Genomic DNA, 23,313 nt, shown 5'->3' with positions numbered 1-23,313 from the left:
TATCGCTTAGAATAGGTTATACGATGATTTCCCGCGCTCACCTATCGCTTCAAATGGCCTTTGCGATGTTTTTTCGAAGTTTCCTATCGGCAAGTCGGTGTATCGGCATGTGGACACTTAATCGCGTGCTTTTCAACACTGGTCTCGTATTAACCTCAAAGGAAAACCGACGAAGTCGACTCGACGCGAATTTCAAAGGAAAACAAGCGGATTTTCGGGAAAATTAGGTCGCAGCTTCTTCTGCCGACTTTTTTGGAGGCAGGGCGGCGTGAATGGGACGCCATGCCAGCGAAGCGGATGACGGCCACCACAGCAACAGCAGTTTCGTCCATCGGTGGACCCAGTGGGTCCTCCACGACTAACAATGGTCCGTCTGGGGGCGGGACACGCCCCTTGGAGACACTCAATGGAATGACCAGGCTGACTCCCGCCCGCGACTTGACCCTTGGTGGGCGTGGCGCAGGAGCAGCCAGCAAAAAGGTCTTCGCCCCCAATTTGAATGCGGTGCGGAACAAAAATGCGTGAGTACATGGATATCCTAAGGTAATCGTTAATTTCATCATCTCATCTAAATTGCAGCAATGTCAAGACCTCCAAGGACACCACCCAACCCAGGGGCGGGCGCCGGGGTGGGCGTGGCAATGGGACAGGAGCAACACGTGGTCGTGGTGGAAGTTCAGCTGGCGGGGGCAATTCCACCCTCATCCAAACGCAAGGACTCTTCTCCGAAGGAGCCGGCGATGTCCACGTACGGAGATCCACTGGCAATGGAACGGCGTATGCCAGGGCCGGCGAGGAGGTGGCCGTGGCCAGGAAACGGGTGGATCGCAAGGACGACAAGGGCCAGGGAGAAAGGATCAAGGAACTCCTCGGCGAGTCGGATGCCAGCGATGCAGAGCTCAGCGAAGAGGAGGCGAACAAGACTGAGATGGCCCTTAAGCCCATCCTGCTGAAGGAAGGTATGTGTTGTATTTTATTCAATTCTTTCATTTTCACTATAATACCACAGTTTTCATTAATGGTCATTTATTTTAAACCCCAGGTCTTTGGGCCACCCAGAAGACACCGATTGTGAAGACAGAAGACACAAGTGAAACCTCCACCCAAAAGGGTAATATAGCTGCGCTTATAATCAACTCTAATCTAACCAAAATCGTTGCTTTTAGACACTCTGGCAGTTGCTCAGCATCTGCAGCAACTGCATGTGGCCGTCCAAGCTGCCAGCTTAGAGGAACTACCGCTTCAATACGGTCGCTATCCGCGCAGCATTGGCAACTTTCTGGACTCCAGTCAATCGCAGATCTTCCTGATGCAGCTGCCGGATGTGCTGCCATGTGTGGGTGATGATTCGGAGGACACAGAGCCTTTTAAAGCGGATCCCCAAGCAACCAGTGAATCCGAACCATCAAGTCCTGCAGCCAAATCCTCGAGCGGAGCCAAGGGAAGTGTACTACGACAGCTGGAAGAGGGACAAATTGGAAAGATCCTGCGGTACAAGTCGGGTCGCGTCAAACTCCAGCTAGGGGATACTCGTTTTGATTTGGACATGGGTCTCGATCCGGGTTTCCTGCAAGAGCTTATGTCTGTTACTGCGAACCGCGAGCAGCGCAGCGGAAACATGATTAATTTGGGACCCATACAGGCCAAACTAAAGGCCACTCCGGATTGGGTGCATCTCTTCGAGCAGCAGGAGGCGGCAGCCAAACGAACGAATCAGGCACCCAACACGTAGCACTACCTTCATTCAGTCCCCCCATAGTAGATATGTAAAATTGTAAATAGGCTGCGCCTAAGTCTAAGTTATTCCTACTATAAATGCCGTATATAGACATTAAATATAGAAATTTGTAATACGCGGTTTGATTTTCTTAAAGGTCAGTCGGATTTTAAAAACTATTGGGCACAAACTATTAGTTAATCTGATCAAAATCTTTATCAATTTGTGGACTGTTTGTATTAGATTAGCTATTGAAATTTATATAGTGTTCAAATTTTAAGATGATTTTGGCTTTTAGGGTCCTGTTTGCTATTTTAAAATTACTAGTAATGATTCGATCGAGTTCGTTAGATACCATTTTAAGCTAAAAAGCATTTTTAATATAACAACAAACTAAGACAATCAATTAATTACTCAAGACTTGCTGGTTGGGCTCGGGACTAGCATCTGGGAGCTGTGAGGTGCTGCGCCCCTGGTAAAGATTTCCGGCCAGATCAATGGCGAAGTTGTGGTCCACGGGATTGGCCAAGGCGGTCTCGATGGCTGCGTCCAAGGTTTCCTTGGTAATGTACGTCTTGGAGCGCTCGATCTCGAGCAGAACCCGCTGGTTGGCCTGCTCCTTGCGCTCCTCTTCGCGCACCTGTCGTGCATCCAGTCGCTCCTGAACATAGGCCACTTTCTCCTCGCGCTCCTTGGCCAAACGTTGATCCCGCTCCTTGGCAATTGTCGCATTCCAGGCTGCATTGGCGTCCAGGCACTTCTGGAACTCAGCCTCTTCCTGTTCGGGAGTGAGCACGATGTGGTCCGCGGTCGAGGTTTCCTCATGGCGGACGACTTCTTCCCTGAGAAACTGACGCACTGAGCGGAGCTGGGTTCTGGAATATAAATGTTCTATTGAAAACTTGGTATTCTTTTGAAAGTTAAAGGGTCTTTAGAAAGTATTGTTGGGTATGTTTTTCAGTTTGAGAATCTGTGGTTACATAGATAATGGAAAATTGGTTTTGCCCATGTCAACCTTTGTGGAGTTATTAATAAGGAGTCTCTGGCGGGAATTACTGGATAGCTTTATAAGCACTCAAGAATCTGTGTTCACAAGGATTACGGAACCTGAAGATAGGTTCTATAGCTTGTTACATATTAACCATTTGGTAGATGAGGTGTCTCTGTCGGGGATTGCGGGGTAACTTCCCCAGCTAAAGAAACTGTGATTACATGGATGTATCCACGTACTTGTATTGGTTGTGGAGCCTCATCAGCTCCGTGCGCTCCTCCTCCGTCTGCTTCTTGCGCTCGGGCACGCGGAACATCTTGCTTTTGGCCACCGGCAGCCAACGCGGCTTCCGGCGCCAACGGACGAACTCCAGGGCGAAACTGTTGCCGCCCGTCTTTCCGGCGGGAAGGGAGGACTGCGTCAGCAGTTGGCAGCCGGCACGCAGCATTATTTAAGCAGTTTAATTAAGGAATATTAATTTCTACTTTTTTCGTTGCTGAACTGTTGTGCAACTCTGTTAATGATGAACTAGTTCCATAAAGTTCGATTGAAAGATCTGTTAGTGCTGGCCGATTTAGCCAAAACTAGATATAGCAATAGGGGGAAACTACAAAAATATAATATTTCAATTAATGAGTAATGTTTTTCTTTCAATTTTTTAAGCATAGCTTAGGATGGTTTTCTTATATATTGGCATGCTAAATAGAAAATGCAAAATATGGTTTTAAGAATTGGTTTTCTTAGAATTATGTACGATGTATTGCTATTGCTAGTTACCTTACAATTAGAATAAAACGTAGCACAAATAAAATTTTATCTATTCAAGAAAGTAATTTAAGTGAGTCAATCTAGTGTTAAGAAACAGCCAAATTTGTCGTTAAAATAGCCAGATATTCTACGCGTTAGCGCATTTCTCACCCTTGCGCTGCGCTGAGCTCGGGCTTAAAAGCTTTTCCCGCCAGGTGAACTTTACGGGAAGGTACGAAAAGTAACTGCTCATTCACTTGTATATCGCCGCGCTGGTTGCATTAAAATTCGAGACCCTCCGCTTTTCCGTGGTTTAAGTTGTACGTGGGTTAACTTAAAACAAAAGTCGCCTGCGCAGCCGGCGCGCCTCACAAGTGTGTGTGTGAATAGTGTGGAATATTCATAAGTAAAAGAAGTTAAAACCTGAGTGGAATGTGCATTATTAATTTTAGAAATTCCAAGGCTAAAAAGTGTTATAAGTTAACTCCCAGAAATGCACACACGCATACCAACGCAAACGAAAAGTTAAAGCGACGATCATTCATTACTGCTTCTTCTTCTTCTCTTTGCGACGTGTTTCGCTTACCTGTCAAATCGCGCGTGTATTAGTGGGCTCCACATCTCCCTCTCTTTTGCTCTCACGGTTTTGCACATGCAAAAAGGCAGCAGTAGCAACAACAACAACTCCGCCTGAGAGCTTTCAAGACGAAGTTCTTGGCGTCGACGTCGACGTCGGCAGCGGCAGCGCAGCAGCAGCGAACAACTCGTACAGGTTTGTTGGCATTTTTTTGATATTGTCGCTTTTGATTTTTGTTTACCTCTGATTGGAATGGGAATTCGCGCTGGTTGGACTGTAAATATTGTCTCAAATGGGGTGTCGCAATAGGATTGTTGAGCTTAACAATATTAGAAATATGGTTAATTTTGCTTATCAGTTAAATAAATCAAGTTTTATTTAACTTTAAATTTTTCTTCCATTCTATTAAGTAGTGTATACTGCATAAATATTGCTTTAAAGTCTTGAAGAATTAAAATGCTAAGCATAGTTTAAAAATTATATATTTTGGACTTACAATTTTGGAATAAACATTAAATAGGAAACGTGTTTATCACATTAAATCCTTAACCTTAACCTTAAATAACTTTGAAAAGTCAAGAAATTGTATAAAATTTAGCCGTGTATCGATAAAGTAAACGATCTTATCCTGCTTATTCAATGATTCGATCTCTTTTCTTGCACATTCTCCCCAGAATTGTTTGCTGAGATATAAATCTGTTGATTATGGAATGAGATTTGATATCTTGATATCTGGGATCGTGATACAGATGGGCTTCGATACACTAGATACAAGAACGGGAAATCATTGCACGATGGCACTATGGATTTTCTTAACAGTCGAGCTATTTTTATAGCCTTCCCCAGTTTACTGAACTCAGTCTAACGATAAGTTATGTATATCCAAGACTCCTTTTAAACCTGCAATATTCTTTGCCAACCGCTAACAATTTTCCCACCAACATAACCCCGTTTGGCTTATCAACAAAGCTCATTTGAAATTCCAAAAAAGATTTACAACTTCAGGGCACTGCACTACACGACGCAAAAGTCAAAAGTCTCGCCTTGAACGACTCTGCAAGTGTAAAATCTGCTTGCAAATTTATTTACCAGTATGAAAACCTAAACAAAAAATGTACAAAAATAATTATGCTAGCAGCAGCAACAACTTCAGCAAGTGAAACAGTTTAAATGACTTTCAGTCACGGCAGCTCAGCAGGTGTTGACTATAGGGAGAAATCCGGCAGAGGGGGCTTTGACTTCAACTTAAATATGCAAACTTTTTCACTGTGTTTTGAGGGAATTCGCAAATTCTGATAAGAGTTTCCCCAACTGTAAAACCTAATTAGCAAATGTTGTGAAGCAATTAAGAAAAACTACACCTCTTCTTCTTACCATCGTTGGAAGTTGGAAAACAAAATAATTGTCACAGAATGTCGCAGTGCAGTTTTGCACTTAATTAACATTTTGAAGCAGGCAAACAACAGCATATCGTGAGGCCTGAAATTAAAAATTAAACTTCTCAACCATTTTAGAAGCAAAGATGTACTTGATATTAATATTTGTAATACATGATTTAAAATTTTCGAACCATTGAAGCGCAGATTTAAGTTCCATTTAAAATGTTTGTTTACTTTGTTCTAATTAGAATATATATGTACTGTGTACATATCTAAAATTTCTTAATAACTTTATAAAAGCGCTTGAAATTGGCTCAAAGTTAATAAAGGTTAAACATATAAAGTCAACAACTCCAGGTGCTGACATCATTAAGCTTAAAATCACCACAAAAAACCGGTTATCAAGTAAAAAATCACATTCTAAGGTCCAAAGGCAACAGAGAAAATTGGTCTTGGGAGCACTTAAGAAAATCCCTTCATTAGAAGTTTTTTTCCTGGTTACTGGCATGATTTTTTGTAACCATCTTAGCCTTCCATCAAAGCGCTCAACCAAGCGAAAGATTGACAAACTATATTTACTACTCCCTTCTGATGATCTCAGGCAAATGATGACAATCTGACACGCAAGGGAATTCATTACATTTCCTACTCGCAGATAAAAGCTTTTAGCAAACTCGACAACAAAGGCAGGAACCTTCCACATTTAGATAGCCGTCTAAAGAACTGACCTCAAATTTAATTACCAACTTAACCTTTTTGGCCAACGGAAAGTGGGTGCAGCCCATGTGACCTAATCCTGACTGAGTTGTCCTATTAAGCAGCGGAAAAGTCAAGTTAGGGGAAGGAAATTGGGACATTTGAGGTGGGATATGCTTACGTAAAATTAGCCGAAGCACAAGTAAGCAAAAGTGTTGGCCTGCTTGAAAAAATGTTTTATTCTTAGTCAAGGGAACAGTAGTCAGCCAGCCGATGAAGCGTTTTACGGGCTCATAAAACTGGGATAATAAAAACTTCCTGGGGCACGCCAAGTTTTTGCCTTTAAGTTTATTTTTGGAGCAACATTTTATGTATTGCGACGCCAATAAGGGATCAATGAGTAAGCGAAAATTGAAAAAGCGAACCAAGTATTTTCCGTTTATTTTAGGCTGCACATTAAAAATAATAAAAATAAAATTATTTATACGATGACAAAGAAAATTACCTTACTCGTTAAAATGTTTCTTAGCTTTAATTCACTATCAAATCTTTACTTGAAATAATGTAACTGTTTTTCTTTCTTCAAAAAATATTCCTAGATAAATAACAAAAGATTTCCATAAACTAATGCAATATGGTCGTCATAAAAAGCCAAGAATAAATAAAGATAGGAATCTAGAAACGAAAAAAAGGCATTTGTATATTGCTCGGATTTTTTAGTTTTAGTTTTTGTGTCATATAAAAGATGATCAAGTCATATGCATATTCCTCATAGTTTTATATTGGGTTTATTACAAGAATTGACTTGAGTTGACCCTGGCACGGGTTTTTTACCAGACTTTATAACGTTTTGGTTTCGTATTCATGTATTATTTTTCTTCTTATTCTTTTTCTCCATTCGTGATGGTCACGTTTGGATGTCTTATCTCTCAAGTAACTTATCATGTTCGGGGAGTGTTACGAGTATATGGCTTATGGCTAAAATATGCAAATGCTGTTTGATCTGATATGGGTTACATTTTAAGTTGAATTCAAAGTTAAATAACAAGTTAATTTACAATGGTTCTGACATTTTGTTAAACTTATGAAAAAATACACTTAATAATAAAAAATTACATATATTTGAGTTCTAATAATAATAATTATAATTAAAAGAAAACAAGATAATTTTTTTCTCAAGTGTCAACGAAATGAAAACTCGGTCAAAACTCCACGGGTCTACCTTTTCTCCTCTCAATTTCTTCTCTTAACATAATTTCAAAATAAATTTCGTTTTCAATGCCCGAAAACTTGAAGAAAAACAAAAAAAGAAAACCGGTTTTAACAGTTAGAGGAGCAAATACGCACATACATATGTATAAGAAAAGGTATTTTAACTACCAAAAAACAGAAACCAAAATCCAAAATGAAAAGTAGGTGACGTTAAGCACCGTTAGGCCCCAAAAACTGGTCGTTGTTATTGTTCTTCTTCTTATTGTTTTTGTAAATGCACAGAAAAAAATTTTTAAAAATGGTAAGAACGTAATGCACTAAACAATTTTGAAAACAAAATTCTTTTTATGTCATAAAATTTCTATAAAATAAGAAATATAAATGCATTCGTTTAGAAAAGTTTATTTATTTTCATCCAATATTAAACCAAAAAAATGCTAAATCAAATACTATATAGTTAGATAGCTAAATACAGGTAGAAACAAACTTTTGTTAAAGGCGTGATGCGCTTTTTCCTCCTTTTATGTAAATTGTATTATAAAAAAAAAAATAAACAATTTTAAGGTTGCATGCGTGTAAAAGAATTTTCATGTGTTGTTTGGCGACCACGCCTATCGGATTTTTCAGTTTTTACATAATGTGGGCAGGTCGACGGCATTGCGTTGAGTGGCTGAAAGAGGCGGGGGGAGTGGTTTTAAGGGGCGGGGAGAAATGACAGTGGGAAGTGGGGAGCTTTGGTTGAGTGGCCAAATAACATTGGAAAAAAGCAACAACAGCGCAGACGCAACAGCAGCCGCAACAACAACTGGCTATGTTACACTTGCGTGGTCAGCTTTTTGTGCATTGCCAAGAGCGAGAGAGCAACACGGTTAGAGAGAGAGAGAGAGAGCTAACGCATGGGTCACATGCCACATACCTTGTCTATAGAACAGTGGATCTCGATGTAGACCTTAAATCATAAATACTTCCACTTAAATATAATTTTATAATCTGAGAACCAATACTTCTGTTTAATAAAGTTATCATTTTATTTCGTAATTTTCCATATTGCATAATTTACTAGCGGCTATTTAAAATCACTAGAAAATAACAAATTATTTATTAAATTACGTATATATGTAAGTTTTTTTTAAGTTTTTTTTAATTTTTTTTTAAATAGGAAATAATAAAATTTATTCTGTAATAATCATCAATCAAAAAGTTAAGTTGTAAACATTTTTCATTAAATTGCTTTTAAATTGATTTTTCTTATTTATAGCATTTAAAGTTTCTTTCAAAATTGTTCTTATGCAAAAAATGTTTGGAAGACGGTACATTATTTTCACAGTAATCTTGCATTGGCTGCGCAGTCAGCTTCATGGTCAATCCAAACTTAAGCTTGTCTTATGCAAATTGTCTTATGGCATTCTCTCTTGCAAACGTTCTATGGCTCTCCCTTTCTCTTTCTCATGCTCTCACATTTGCACACTTTGACTGCGTAATTAAGTGCCCTATTAATTGAGTTTGGAATGGTTTTCTTCATCTTCTACAGGGTCCATTCCCTTGAAGTTAGCCCAAAGCGGTTTTATATCTTGTTGTTATTTCTTTCTTATTTTGCTGCATTTTAATTGAAATTTATGCAGCTATTTAAGTGCACTGCTGGCCGTCTCTTTTTTCGAGGGAGGTTGCGGTTCAGCGATTCTTTTGTACATGTTTTGCTTTAACTTTGATTACGTGTATCCATTTATTGTTCTACATTGTTTTTTTTTTTTTTTTGAGTGTACGAGAGGGGAGTTCCCGCTGCATTGAACCGAAATTGAAACTGCATTTGCCCTATGTCGAACAGGAAATTAGATGAAAAAGCGAGCTTCCCCTAGACGGAAGCTTTTGTTGCCAATTAAACGGGGTGAGGCTTTCAGCGAAAGTGCAGCACTCAACTTGGTCAAAATTATTGTTAACTAAACTTAATGGACTGCCAAAACTATTGGCTATTTTTCTGAAAACATTTAGATATGAAGAGAAAAATTGTTGGAAAATCGCGCTGGCAGTGTCCAACCAAACCACTTAGCATGTGCATTTATTGCAAATTTAAAAAAGATATAGAGGTCTTCGGAAATGATATTTAAATCAAAACCAATGTGATTAAATATGTAGAAACCTAATTTATTTTTCCGAAGAAACTTATAAAGACTTTGTTCTAAAAACATCAATGAAAAAAAACTAACAGAATGCTTGCTTGCTTAGTTAAAAACAACTTGTTTGTAATGATAGTAATTAAAACCTACATTAATTAAAAACCCTCTTTCGAAATTATAATTCTCGTCTTCCTTTTTAAAAATGATAATTTGGGAAGTGCGGATTTAAGTAAAATGCGGTTTTATAACTTTTTAACATGCAATGCTGACAAAGTTTACTTTACTTCTAAAGTTAATTGTTTTACCGTTTTATGTGATTTCTAGCAATTACAATTGAGTCTGATAAATGAATTCAGATTTTTATTAAATTTATTGAAAATGGACATAAATCTTTTTATGCATCTACTGGCCAATCAATTTTCATTTAATTAATGGTACTCCGATTACGAAATGCTTCGACTTAAATTGATCAAAATATTCTGAATTCTCTTTTTGTCCAACTTGCATAACACAAAACTTACACAAAGAAACCACAAAAAGAGACAACAATTTGCCCGCCTGGCTTTCAACTTTTGTTTGGGGGTCAATTATAATACAGCTGCACTTCAAGTCTCTAATTAAAGTGTTTTTTTTGCCCAACCCAAAAGGAGAAGAAACATGAGGAAATTAGAAAGCCATCAACCAAGCTGTTTCAAATTGTTTGGTTGCTTGTCAACTTTCAGTAAGGTTTTTAAGTACTTTTGATTGCTTTTCACCCATTGTCACGCCGCTGACTAACGTGATTCACGCAATTTTGTGGCAGGGGCGGTGAGGTGGACAGTTGCGAAGGGGTTCCATTAACCATTGTCATTGCTGCGCAACTGGCATACAAATTTCGTTAAAGTTTTCTTGCCCGGCTCTCCGGGTCTCTGGGGTAATTGTCATGCAATTTTAACTCGGCGATTCCAGGCACGATTGCTAGCCCCTTTTCCCCTTTTTTTGATAAGAGTTTAAGTAATGGTTGTTAGTTAAGTTGCGTTATGAGTTTACCTTTTAATTAAGGGAAGTGATTACCGACCTTCGATTTAATGGGAAATAATATTCTTATTAGCAAATAATAAAGTTCCAGATGATAATAGCAGATAAGAATGTATTTTCTTTATTTATTGTAGGAAAATTTAATCTTTTTGGTAAGATGATTTTAACTACAGTTAAAACTATCATTTATTGGGTAGTTTCCTCAATTCCTTAAACTTTTTTAAACTACATGTTAAGAACGACCAATGTGTCACTTTATCCACATATGAGTCGATAATTCCAAGAAATCATTCTGGTTTATTGTCTTTAAATATTGCGTACAACTTTGTTCTAATCTATTATTTGTATTTGCTGCACCTTTCAGATATTCCCTGAGTCATGGATTGTAGCAGAAGAAAAATTAAAGATTGCTTGATTAAAATGGATTTATAAAATTAGTTAAAGGTAAGTATTTAAAAATTGTTTATACCAAATTTTTGGGGTCAACTTTAATCAGCTTGGAACAAATAATTTTAAAATTTAACTCCCATCCAAGTCTTAAAGCTGTTCTTACGAATAATAAAGTTCCCGAATGTTTTTATCGGTTTCTTTACTGAGAAAACAAAATATTTGCCGACTCAGCTTAAATTCCGTACTAAGAAAAGTCAAATAAAAGAATGTTCCCCACTCTACTGTCTCATAAAAATTCGCGGTCAAGGTTGTTAACCTGAACCGCGCCTGATACTGCTTCTGTCTTCTTTTTCGGCACATTTTTCAATTCTCATTCATTTTAATTTTTACGCACATTTATGCGAATGAGGCGAAAGAAATGTAACTTGTTTTGCAACATAATTAAATGATGACATAAAGTATACGCCGCGTGGACCTCAAACAACAAAAATTAAAAGAAGAAGCACTGTTTGTGCATAAATGTAATTTAAATACCTAAAAACGAAGACAAAGAACATAAACTGATATTAAGACAATAAGATACCGTTTGCTCGGTTGATTTATTATTACTTGTAAATTTTTATTTATTATATATATATATTTTATATATGTTTCTTTAAATATAATCATTTTTATTCCAATTACATTATTTTTAACAAATTTATTATTGGTGCAATACACCCTTGAACTCTAAAGCACTGAGTAATACAATCATAAAAAAATTAATGAATGGGTGTGAGCCGATGGGGAAAAGACAACAGCAACCGGTTCAATAACTGACAACTGGAATGAGGCACAAATTAAATTACATTAAAAGGGCAGCGGCCAAAAGACGATCAACAATATTCGCATGACTCAACTGAAACATACATTTGAGCATGCGTATTGAATGCCTATTTAATCGAGCTAGAAATTCTCAAGTTACGTTTGAAGTATTTGCGGCCGCCTCATTAGAGGCTTTTCTTTTTGCTAACCTTTGGCTTCCCCGTCATTACAGACAATGAAAACTTGTTTTTCAACAATATCTGCGACTGATTAACATAATGTTAATTCCATTTTGATGTGGGATTTCATGGAAATATATATATTTATCTGCATATGAGAGAAACTTGTTTGCTAGACAATTGTTGCGTGGGATGCTTGGGGAAATTTATGAATAGTTTATACTTTCAGTTATTCGTCTGTCAACCTTTCAAATAATAAATACTTAATAATTATGTTTGTGTGAATAATACTTTAAATACAAAGTTCTTAAAAAGTACTTGAATATGTAGGGGAAACGTACCTTTTACTAATCTTTTAAGGTTGATGGCCCCCGCTTTATGACACTTACTTTTCCGGAAGTACTTTTCTTCACTGACTTGATTTTAATGGTTAATTAGTTGGCTAAAGGAAAAGCTATAACCAAAACATTTGCCTATTTAATTAGCCAACCAAAAAGTCCGAGCCATGGCAACAGCATTTTAATTTTGCCGTTGCCACGGCTGACACAATCACAATCGCCGTTTGAGATGAGCAGCGCACGTGATTTATCGACTGCATCGGTGAGCAGTTTCCCCCGTGAAAACCCAAACCCAAATCCAAATCCAGACACACTTGAGTGCCAGTTGGCCATTTCATCCATCTGAGCAGTTTGTGGAGCCCCTGGGAGCTGCTCGTACCAGGCATTTATGTTCTGTTCTGTTCTGTTTATTTATTTATTTATTGGTGTGAAGTTGCAATGTTGAATAAATCTGATAAAGCAGGAAAAGGTCTAGCAGGGCATCGAGTAAATTAAAGCGAATAAATAAAGTAAAGATCGAATTCGTTGGTTTTCTAAAGGAAAAAAAGAAAGAAGAGAAAAGAAAAGAAAAGAAATCGGAACTTATCTGCTTATACATGTTGGTAAATCGGTATAACATTTGATTCAATTATCTTAAAAATGTCTATACATTTTTCACTTAGTTAATTCATAAATTATTTGGGGTTTAATTAATATTAGTTTGTTAATTCATGAGTCATCTTGGTTAATTTCTCTATTACAAATAATTAATCTCTTAATCGCGTGTTCATAGTAAAAAATAACTTTATTCTTTGGAATATTTTAAAAGAAAGCGTATAAACTTGGTTCAGTAACTTTATCAAATTAGTTTTTTTATACATATTTATCAATTATAAATTATATTGTTATAATTGCAATTGTATTGAAATTTTTATTGTAATCTACAAGGTATTTGATATGATGATTTTTTTTTCAAATGAAGTCCAAACATTTAGTTCAAACGCCTATAATTTTACCAACAGCTTGCCTTAAACCAAGTTCAAATAGATAAATGGCAATTACTTCCTTTTCTGGGCTATAAATCGCCTTTCGGCCAGATAACGGACCATCTTTGGGAGTTGGTTAGCTAGTTAGTTAGTTGGCAACGCCTTGGGGCGTGCAGAGCGGCACGCAGAATTATTAACTGACAGCGGCGGCCATTAACAATGCGCACATACATGCACATGAGTCGTTCTTGCAACATCAGCAACATGAACAGCAGCAACATGGGCAGAAGCTACATCAGCAACAGCAGCAACAGCAGCAACACACTGAGAAAAATATTAATATAGTTTTAAAGTGCACACAATTAAGGCTGAGAAATAATTTAGGTCTAGATAATTGAGATTTTGTCAAATTAAATAAAATAATTTTTTGTAAGTGTTTTTAGCGCAATGCCCAGTACTTAAGTTCACAAATATATTCGAATATTTGATCATAAATTCTAATTCTAAATTCTTAATTGTCCTATCAAGACAATTTTTTCGAGTGCAGGAGTAGCATCAGCCACTGCCTGGTTGCACTTTCCATTTGCCAAGTCAGTGAGCTGCAACCCGCTCCATTCTGCTCTCATCATGGACCGGCGAACGTCCCCAATGCATTGGCTACTTTAGCTAATGACTTTATTGAATCGACCGAGGCATATCCCCGGCCCGATCCCCGATCCCCAAACCCCTGCAACTCTATCCCTCAATCTGTCCGCTTCTATTGACTCTTCGTGTGACTTTTGCCGTATCAAGCGAGAAATTAGCACAAGCTAATTTAATGAATAGACGACAATGGGCCATCATATTAATGCAGAACGTGTTAGTATCGCCTTGGGTGGCAATTAAAGCGGATCTAATTGAGTTACACTTCATAACATTAGCTCAACTTTAGATATCTTTAGAATTAGTTAAAATCGGGCCTACTTTGTTAAGAAACAAATATGTACATATGCTCCAATTCTGTTAGTTCGATATTTATTTCAATAAATACATATACGATATAGATTTAAAATGCTAAAAACTATAAAATCAAATTGAGTGTTTAGCAATTTTAGCCCAAACTAAAAGCTTTTATTTTGTTATACATTATAATGAAGATCTAGTTTTTTTAATAATTGTAATACTTCTCAAAGTTTTTAACCATTTCAGATTATGGTTATGATTATTTTGGAAGAGTTTGGATCCAAATGAGTATATTTACTAAACACTTAACAAAATTTATCCATACCCATAAAATTGTCCGTTTTACAGCCTTACTTGTATCTAAGTTGAGTTAATTCAAGTTTTCCCACCTCTTAGACGTAATACCTAAGACCTGACTAAAAATTCTCAAATTGTGCCCCTTTGCCCCCATTCTACCCTTCCTTTTTGCTGCCTGCCTCATGGCAATTATGCTTAATTGTTTGACTCGGCCAAAGAAGATGGTTAACCGTTTCATGTAAATGGCAGCACATGTTATGTAAATAACGGTTTTACCTATGCAACAACATAACAACCATGACATGGGTGGGGGCAGTTAAATGTGATGGGGGGATGAGATGGTGGAAAAGATGGAACAGAGACACAAAGTGGGACACAAACAGCTGGTCACAGAACACTCTGTTTTCAGCAGTGGAACGGGATACGCTTTCCCACTTTTCCTCCCTTTTGCCTAATGACAATGTCTGACACACATATGAAAAGGGGTTGGGAAACAGTAGGACTTTGTGGGATGCCTACACCTAAAAATAGTTTGTTCTTACACTTATCGCCATCCATAAATAAAATTTTGCTCTCATCTAAAGATGATGTTGGAGTTTTCACGGAAGTTTTGTTTAAACACAAATTATTTTTAATTCTTCAAAAATGTTCAGGTGGGTCGAATTTTACTTTATTAGTTTTTACCAGATTTCAAGATTTAAGCAGAAAACGCATAGGATAAACATTAAAGGTTAAAAGGTTTCCAAATTTTTTTTTTTACAAAATTGGTGGTTGTGTTTTCAGTGTAAGGGCTGGCGAACAAGTTTTTGAAGGCGTTGGTAGTTTGATTGTTGTTTGCACAACTTGTCGCACTTGCAGCATGTTGCACGCTTGTCATAACGATAGATAAATACTAGCTGAAAAGTATAGAAAAAGAAGAAAAACGCTGACAGTTTACTGAACTACTTTTGGCTAAGTGGGAGCGAATGAGATCGCAAGCATATAGATTGCGTCTAGGGCCTTTGTCAAGCAGAAACTTTCACCCAAATAAAGAAAAACGAAGTGTTTAAAGAAGCGGCAGCAAAGTAAAAGTTGTTCACAATTCAACGAAACGTGAAAATCTTCACACAGAAGCGAGTGGAAAATAGGGATCAAGACAGAGACAGTAGACGGGAGTTTCCGTTGGCAGTCCAAAGTGAAATGTGTTAACCACATATCAAACAAGAACAGCAATTATAAGCCCAGCAGGAAAGATGCCAACGAAGATGAATACAGCTTGGACTAACATATTTCCATTTCTAGAAACAAGTATGACCCATTTCCAAGACCATCCTACCTACCTGAGTTGTTTCTTTTGCCCCAAGTTATAAATTGTATTTGAACAGAGATTAGCATGCAAGCTCTTTGTGCTCGGTGGCCTGGGAATCTGTCTTCTCTCCACAAATTGGAGCTTCATAAATAGCTTCTGAGATCTTCTTATCTAGCGGAAGTTATTTATTTGCTTTCTATTTAGCTTCCAAGCGGATATCTCTTGTCTGTTCTAAATTTTGATTTTCAATCAAGACTTCTGTTGATGGTAGGAAGGAAAATACTTGTTTTGTGGGAAGACTTAAAGGTAAAACAATCACAATCAATTAAATAAGACTTAAGGCTTAAATAAAATTTTATTTAAAAAGTTAAAGTCCATATTTTTAATACCGTATATTCATAATATGAACAAAAAAAGTCGCAAAACTTGCAAAAGTGTTTTTATGTATTGTTTTTTCCAACCAATACCATACCAATTTTATTCAACAATATAAATACTAACTTCGTTAGTTACCTGTTCTGTCACTAGATTAAGACATGTTTTAACCTCTCTTGACTTTGGCTTGCAAAGTGTGTATTTACTACGCCAAAAAAAAAAGAAGGAGCAAATTGCATTTCAACTGTGCCCAATTTTGCACAGTTTTCCAAGGCAACAGCAGAGGCAGAAACAGCACAAACTTTTCCTCAGCTGTTGTGGCCTGTTTTGCACTTTGCCATGGCAACAAGTGCGGCCAAACATAAACAAAGCAAAGAAAATACAGCACGAAAATTCTTAGCTCGCGTTGCCAACTAACAACGATTTTGAATGCTTTTTTAACTATCAACTTCAAGATATCCTCTATTAATATTTTTGTATATTAATAACTCATGTGATAATTTTGTTTGTCTCTTTAAATTAATATACTTATTGTCTTGAAAGTAATTTTTTGTTTGATTATTAAAAAAATTTGCATGGTTTTTTTTCTGCAAACTAAAAAAAGGTTCATATAAGTACTATTTCTGGTAAGATCTAAAAATAAAAAATATATGTGAGCACTATTTTTCCTTAGATCTAAAAATATAACATTTGGGTTCCAGGGTATTAAAATCAAACAACAATTCCAACCGCAATTCGGGTGAAAATCAATAGCAGAAAGGTGGATAATGAAGGTGAGGAAATGTGAGCCGAGGGGTGGAAAGGTAAGGGGCACCATTAGAGAGTCCGCGACACGTTTTTCCATTTGATTTGCAGGCGTGCGATTCGATCCCAGTCGAGCCGGCCGACAAATTTAAGTAAATTTCCCGTCTGGGTTCCTGGTCCGGCTGCCTCGCTTCCCACTGGTGACCCAATTTCCCCGGAAAAGCGACTTTTCATTAGTCTAAGTTCCCTTTTATTTGGGTTGCGCTAGGTTGGCCCTTCGTCGGGAAAAATTTGCGCATTCTGTTGATTAAGTGAGTGAAGCTAATGGGTCTGGAGTGAATTGGTTAGGTGTGGACAGTCCTCAGAAGGTTGTTGGCCTTTCTTTTTTTTAGTTAACTGTGATCTGCGTTAAATTGCTCTATTTGGCTGGCTTTCGTTTCCCAAGTTAATTGATTTGGTTGTGTTGCTGCGGACGGTTTTGAATTGCTAATGGAAAAGTTCGAGTTGAACTTTAAGTTGATAGTTGTGTCAGAGATAAGTTGAATCGAAGTGACTAAGTCGGTATTAATGGGTCCCAAGCACGACAATTGACAATGACTGCTTTTCAGGATTTTTGAGTTTAATATGTACTTACATATTAAACATATTAAACAACTACGTCTTAGTTTCAAGTATAAAATAATTTACTTTGCTGTATTTATATAGAAACATGCAAAAAGTAAATTGAGTTGGGGATAAATGAACTGGAAAAAATGTTAATATCTAAAACCAGAAATGGTTATAAAATAGAACATTATATTTCAGGAAGATAAAAAGATCTTTTTTCTCTTTGAAGTTTTGATTCATGATTATGGCTTAGGTTGAAAGACCGAAAGACCCGGGAAACCCACATGAAGTGGCTGCCACACGATGTAGCAATGTCTACGATGGTTGACTTGGCTCGGGCGGCCCGCTGACAATTACACTTGGTAGCTTGGCCAGCTTGATCGTGTTGGCCACTCAATAAGCAGCACCCAAAGATTTCTGACATCAACAGTAGAACCTTTCTACCGCGAACCATTTTAAATAAAACTAAAAGTTAAAAATTGTATACCAAAATCCTACAAATTAAAATTTGGTAGATAATGTGCCCAAATTGCTTTAATTGTCTTGCGTTAAAATTTTAAAAAATAAATTAATATAGAAAATACTTATATTTTTCCCAATCTACTTACTAAATTTGTATATTTATTAGCTAATTAAAGCCTTTTTTATTGCAATTAAATTTTCAGCATTTTTTATATTGGTTTCAAACCATGTCTACTGTACATTCTCTCTTGACACCAACGCACGGCGTGTAAATCATAAAAACATATGCACATCACCTCTGAATCATGCGCTTAGCCGGGCAATCAAAATGGCCAGAGCTCCGTAACTCAGTCCCCAATCCCGATCCCCGCTTTTTGGGCCCTCACTCGGTTTTTTCGACCACCTACACACGATCACCGATTTGATGGCCAAAAAGGAGGCTGAAGACAAAAAATAAGAGAGGCCACGCGACGGGTCTTTATTTTGTGGTGGATCGAAAAGGAAGTAGAGAGAAGTTGAAAATCGTGACACAATTGAGAAAAGTTCATTCCGTTGACTTTGACTTGGCCTGGCTTTAGCTGTTTATTTGGCTCTTACTTTGACTTTGGCCTGAGCTTCGACTCGGAGGTTACCTGCCATTTGTAAGCCCCACAACAAAGTTGTGGCAGAATGAAATGGGAGGAGCAAAAAGAATAGAACACAATGAACTCGTAGATTGAAAAAGAAAACTAGAATTGGAGAAAAGTTAAGCCAGAGATACAATCGCCCAAATTTGTATCTTTGTTTTTGTTTTTATTAATAAATATTTGTAATATCTCAGAAAATTATTAAGTTTAAATTATTAATGGAAGAAAAATTGACTTACTTATCGATTGGGTACTATCAATTTAAATATTTGTTGTAAATTTTTTTAAATATTCTATGGCACCTTGGTAAAATTGTTAGTTGACATACTTTTGAGTTTATTTACTCTACTACCCTTTCAATATTATAAAATGTATATGGCTTTTACTTTTGATTTTCTAATCTGGGCTCGAATCTCCAAAGAACTTTTCGAAATCTCTGTTCCATTTCAGCGAGCAAATTCGAGCCTTCCTCTTGGCCAACATTCGAGTCAAGAAGCAGAACCATCAGCGGCATTCATTGGGGTAATTTAAGACGGACGGCACATATTCCCCGCCCCCAGATTCGCCTTTGCATTCCCTCGACTGACTGTTTACCGCTAAGAGCAACAAACAGCGTCTGGTAAACATCGGCAAAATCGGAGTCGCCACTCCAATTCAGTTACCAAGATGAGGCAACCTCGTCTCGGATTCTTTTGGATTTCTCGGGCAGTGACTGAGTGTGTCTCTAGTTTCTAGTTTCTGGCATTTCAATGCTCGCTGCGATCGCTCGCTGTCACTGACGACTCTCAACTTACTGTGATATTATTTATGCTACTACGCGGGGAGTTGGGAAGTTGAGTGGCTTATTGAGAAGGTTGTTAAGTTTATTAGCATGAAGGTAGTAGACATTCTCCGTAAGGTTCTCTAGTTGATGCGTGGAAAAGATTCCACAAGACAAATTAGGATTGTAAGGCCCTTATAATGAATAAAATAGGTGCTAGAGAAAATGTAATACGTAAATGTTAAACGAAATAAAATATTTATGATTTATACGAGTGCACTGTGCTTAAAGTTTTAGTCAATATATTGCTTAGACCCTGTTTTGTTTCATCGAGTATAAAATTGTACTTATTTGTGTAATGGCGATTAAAGTGAGTACAAATAAATAACATTTTAAAGAAAACGATGTATTTATTTTCATAGCAAGTAATCTATATTGTGTTTTAAGACGTAAGCAATTTCTGTTCCAGTGTGGGATCACATTCCTCATACTATATTCATAATTAATTAATAACCTTAATCAACATTAATAGCCACAGTATTTAAGTATCTTATTAACATGCAATCTTTATACTCCAATATTTCTCACAATTCACCAATTCACTTATATTTTTTAGCAAATACGTATACGCCCTGTTGATATCGTTATGGCAATTACCTATTAAATGCTATTTTTGCACCGCACTCTTTAATAGCTCATCAATTAGCCGAGAGCTGTCAAAAAATAACTGGCATTCCTCAAGTTGAGTCTGTCTTTAGGGGTAGCTATAGATATAGATACTCGAGAATTTTTTTTATAAAGTGCCATTTAATTACATGTAAGAGGAAATCGGTTTATGGCTGATATCCGCTTACAGAAAAAACGCAAACAGAGAAAAACTGAATTGCGAGCTTTTGTGTATCTTTTGGTTACAAATACGTATGTAACCCACACAAAGATGGATTTTTCTCTGCGTAAGCAATTTTTTCTTGGTCTTTTTTTTTATGCCATCTCAAGGTCAACGGCAAGTAGCTCTTTATGTATGAATGGGATCTAATTGTTTGTGATGAGAACACGGCTCGATGCGAGGATGACAAAGTGTGTTTCGAGGCGCAAGTAGTATGTCATGTGGGTGGGTCCCCTGTAAGAAAATTTGCTAATGCATGTAAGAAGATTTTCGGGCAACAGCTAAGCTTCTTTATCGTCTTGTTCTCATTCCAAATGCGCTTGACAATGACTTTTTTTCCGTTTGGATTGGCAAATGTAGTTCAAAGTTAATAGCCATTTGACATCATTTGGCATAATGATTTCTTCATTATTTATAAAAGTGTTTGAAAAGAATGCTAATGTCTGTTCGTTTTTCTTTTTAGCTTGTTGGATCTCAATTGCATTGTTATCGTTATGCTGTACAGTAAAACATGGCAAAGTCGACACTTTATGCTGCTGGGGTGACCTGTCTCGGGTTTGTATGCTTCGCCTTGGCATCTGTGGCCATTGGCATACCCATCTGGGGGTACTATGATAGTCCATCGGGTGAGTGAACACCGTACAATACTTTTAATTTGATTAATCTAATACGTTTTTCATTTAACAGGCGGCTATGACTTCGATCGAGGCTATTTCGGGCCGTTTAAGGTCTGCAAGCAATTGACGTATAACCGCGAGAAGTGCGGCAACGATGTATCCAAGTTTAGGCTAAGCAGTAAGTACCTAAAATTGTTAGTTGGTGGGCTTTAAAAGTTAGCTGCTTACAAAAGAAGACAAAATGGGAAATTTTTATTAAACAAAAACCACAAATAATTATAAAAGAAAAGACAATTGCTAAGCTCTGTTAACAAGCTTTGTTTACAATTGCTGCAATTGCTATGTCTTAAATAAATATTAATTTACCCATTTTCCATTTTAGATGCAGTTTTTGTCAGTGGACTTCTGGCCATTGGCAGCTCAGCTGTGCTGGGTATCTTCTGCATTCTGTCGGTCATTCAACACGCGATGATCTCATCTAGGGAGAAGGTGGTATTGCCCTATACAACTCTAGTGATAGTGAAGTTAATGCTGGCGTTGCTGGGAGGTGAGTGCGGATGGGTTTGACTAGAAGCGATAAAGAAACATTATTTCATTGCCATTCTTCCAGGTGTACTGGCTATCATAGCGACGGTTTTGTTTGCTCTACAAATTGATGAGCAGGAGCGCTATGGCTTCAAGATATCGCGGGGCATTTCCTTCTATATACAGGTGATTTATAGTTAATTGCGTGAACAGCAATCGGGCGAAATTACAGATGTACTCTTAGATGGTTTAAAAAGTCTTTCCTTTTTTTTTTAGTTTTTTCTTTGGCAATTAACTAACAATATTTAAAACTGGTAGATTACACTTAATTGGTCAAAGCTTAACCGAACATTATAGGTATATGCAGCTTGCCATGAAATAGAACCAGTAACCATAGATCTTTATTCTTAATAAACTCTCTTTTACATTGTTGAAGTCTTATTGAATACTATAATTTTTGGTGGCCATTTAAAGTTAAAAGTTAATTTGAAATTATAATTATGAATGCAACGTAAGAGGTTTTAAGTTTTGCCCTTTGATTGCCTACTGTATTTGTTATATGCTTGTATTAATTTTTTGCAATTTATTATACAGATCGTTGCGATTGTTTTGACCGTCGCTCTGTTCGTTGCCGCCCTGTACGATGTGATCTATTCGCGCAGTCCCGGCGGAGATCCCACAATGGCGCTGGATGCGGCATCTCCGGGCAGTGCCACCACGTTCAACAATCCCGGCTTCAAGGAGCCGCGCAGTCGCAACGGCGTTTCGGTGACGGACGCCTCCGGGAAGCCGTACAGTGGGATCCGGAATGGAGCGGGAACGGCTGGCAGTGTGGCCTCCATGAGCACCACGGTGACCAGCGTCTCCAATGGGTCAACCCTCGACTCAGTGACGCGATCACCACTGCGATCGAGTCTGAAAAAACCTCGACCCCGCCCAGATCCAACGTTGGGCATTCAAAATCCCGGCTACTCCGGATCCGGCAGTTCGCCACCGATGCGGCGCAATGGAAGCGTGAAGAAGGTCCGCATTCAGACGCACAGCACTGAGGTGTAAAATGGTTTCAACCGCCTAGATTTAAGCCCTTCAACAAGCAGCAAACGAAAAAAAACAAAAACATATACATACAAAGACTGTGTACAGTAGCAAAAAAAGAGGACACAAAGCAAGATTAAGGTTAGAATCTTTTTGAAGTGTCCGTCATTAATTAATTGATAATTCCCAAACTGCAAATTGAAAATTCATTTTCATTTGTCTTCCAAGAAGGATGCATATTATTCATTTGGCCTTGGCCAATATTTCTGTAAGCAACGGTTTCCGTCCACGGGCAAGGCAAGAGTATTTAATTCGAATTGAATTTCCCCAGAAGTATTTGATTATCAATATACCTCCCCAAGTGCCCTAGAGACCCCGCCCAGTCCCCCGCACATTGGAAAGAATTATCCACGAAATCGTGTAACTCTGAAAAACCAACCTACATTTAATTAATTTGCAATATTCATATCTAACAGAAACAAACTAAGCCTAAGCATTATAAAGCAACATTTGTAAAATACATAAAAATCAAAACGACACAAGTTGTTATTTATAATTAAGTTTAAGTCAAGGCGAAAATGAGCGAGTTTCAAATAGATTCGATAGTTATATGTTATTGTTAGATATACTTTAATTTGAAAGCGTTAATCAACATAAAAGGATAATAATAATTGTTGCGCTAAGATTTCACTATTAAAGACACTTAGATTAATTGCTAAGCTTGTTTGATTAGTTTTTTGTAATTTAATTGAAAAATGTGTTTCATGTTTTTCTTTGTAAGCTAAGAAAATAATAAATAAAAGCTAAAAATTAATAGAATTGGAGGAATTAATTTTTGGTATACTTATTTTGTATTATTTAAATATTAATTATTTTTAAATAATTTTTTTGTGAAGACTGTGTGAACACAAATCACGGATTTTTGACGTGGTTCGAAACTTGGATGAACAAGCCGGGTCTTCTATGTTTTTATTTGTATAGTATTTTTCCTTGGCATACTAAATGCAAGCGGTTCACATTCAAG

General features: G+C 37.3%; 3 protein-coding genes across 3 annotated transcripts; 2 read left to right on the top strand and 1 right to left on the bottom strand.

The window, feature by feature from the left end:
* Positions 1 to 116: 116 nt before the first annotated feature.
* On the top strand, positions 117 to 1,853 carry LOC128257320 (DNA-directed RNA polymerase III subunit RPC4). The gene is made up of 4 exons (XM_052988285.1): positions 117 to 521; positions 580 to 959; positions 1,043 to 1,111; positions 1,167 to 1,853. Exons 1-4 carry the CDS (start codon positions 283 to 285, stop codon positions 1,730 to 1,732), a joined length of 1,254 nt encoding a protein of 417 aa, XP_052844245.1. The 5' UTR covers positions 117 to 282; the 3' UTR covers positions 1,733 to 1,853.
* A 207-nt stretch (positions 1,854 to 2,060) lies between these two features.
* Positions 2,061 to 3,249, bottom strand: LOC128257331 (probable 28S ribosomal protein S26, mitochondrial). Its single transcript, XM_052988308.1, has 2 exons — positions 2,948 to 3,249; positions 2,061 to 2,592 (listed from the first exon to the last, which is right to left on the bottom strand). The coding sequence occupies exons 1-2, from the start codon at positions 3,154 to 3,156 to the stop codon at positions 2,124 to 2,126; spliced, it is 678 nt and encodes a 225-aa protein (XP_052844268.1). The 5' UTR covers positions 3,157 to 3,249; the 3' UTR covers positions 2,061 to 2,123.
* A 448-nt stretch (positions 3,250 to 3,697) lies between these two features.
* LOC128257329 (uncharacterized) lies at positions 3,698 to 23,008 on the top strand. Its single transcript, XM_052988302.1, has 7 exons — positions 3,698 to 4,227; positions 10,815 to 10,894; positions 20,576 to 20,738; positions 20,800 to 20,907; positions 21,112 to 21,276; positions 21,340 to 21,440; positions 21,849 to 23,008. The coding sequence occupies exons 3-7, from the start codon at positions 20,624 to 20,626 to the stop codon at positions 22,308 to 22,310; spliced, it is 951 nt and encodes a 316-aa protein (XP_052844262.1). The 5' UTR covers positions 3,698 to 4,227; positions 10,815 to 10,894; positions 20,576 to 20,623; the 3' UTR covers positions 22,311 to 23,008.
* The last annotated feature ends 305 nt before the right edge of the window (positions 23,009 to 23,313 follow it).

This window comes from Drosophila gunungcola, assembly GCF_025200985.1.
Source record: "Drosophila gunungcola strain Sukarami chromosome 3L unlocalized genomic scaffold, Dgunungcola_SK_2 000002F, whole genome shotgun sequence".
Classification (NCBI taxonomy): Eukaryota; Metazoa; Arthropoda; class Insecta; order Diptera; family Drosophilidae; genus Drosophila; species Drosophila gunungcola.
The sequence above is the reverse complement of the archived record's forward strand: the minus strand, read 5'-3'. Positions and strand labels throughout refer to the sequence as shown.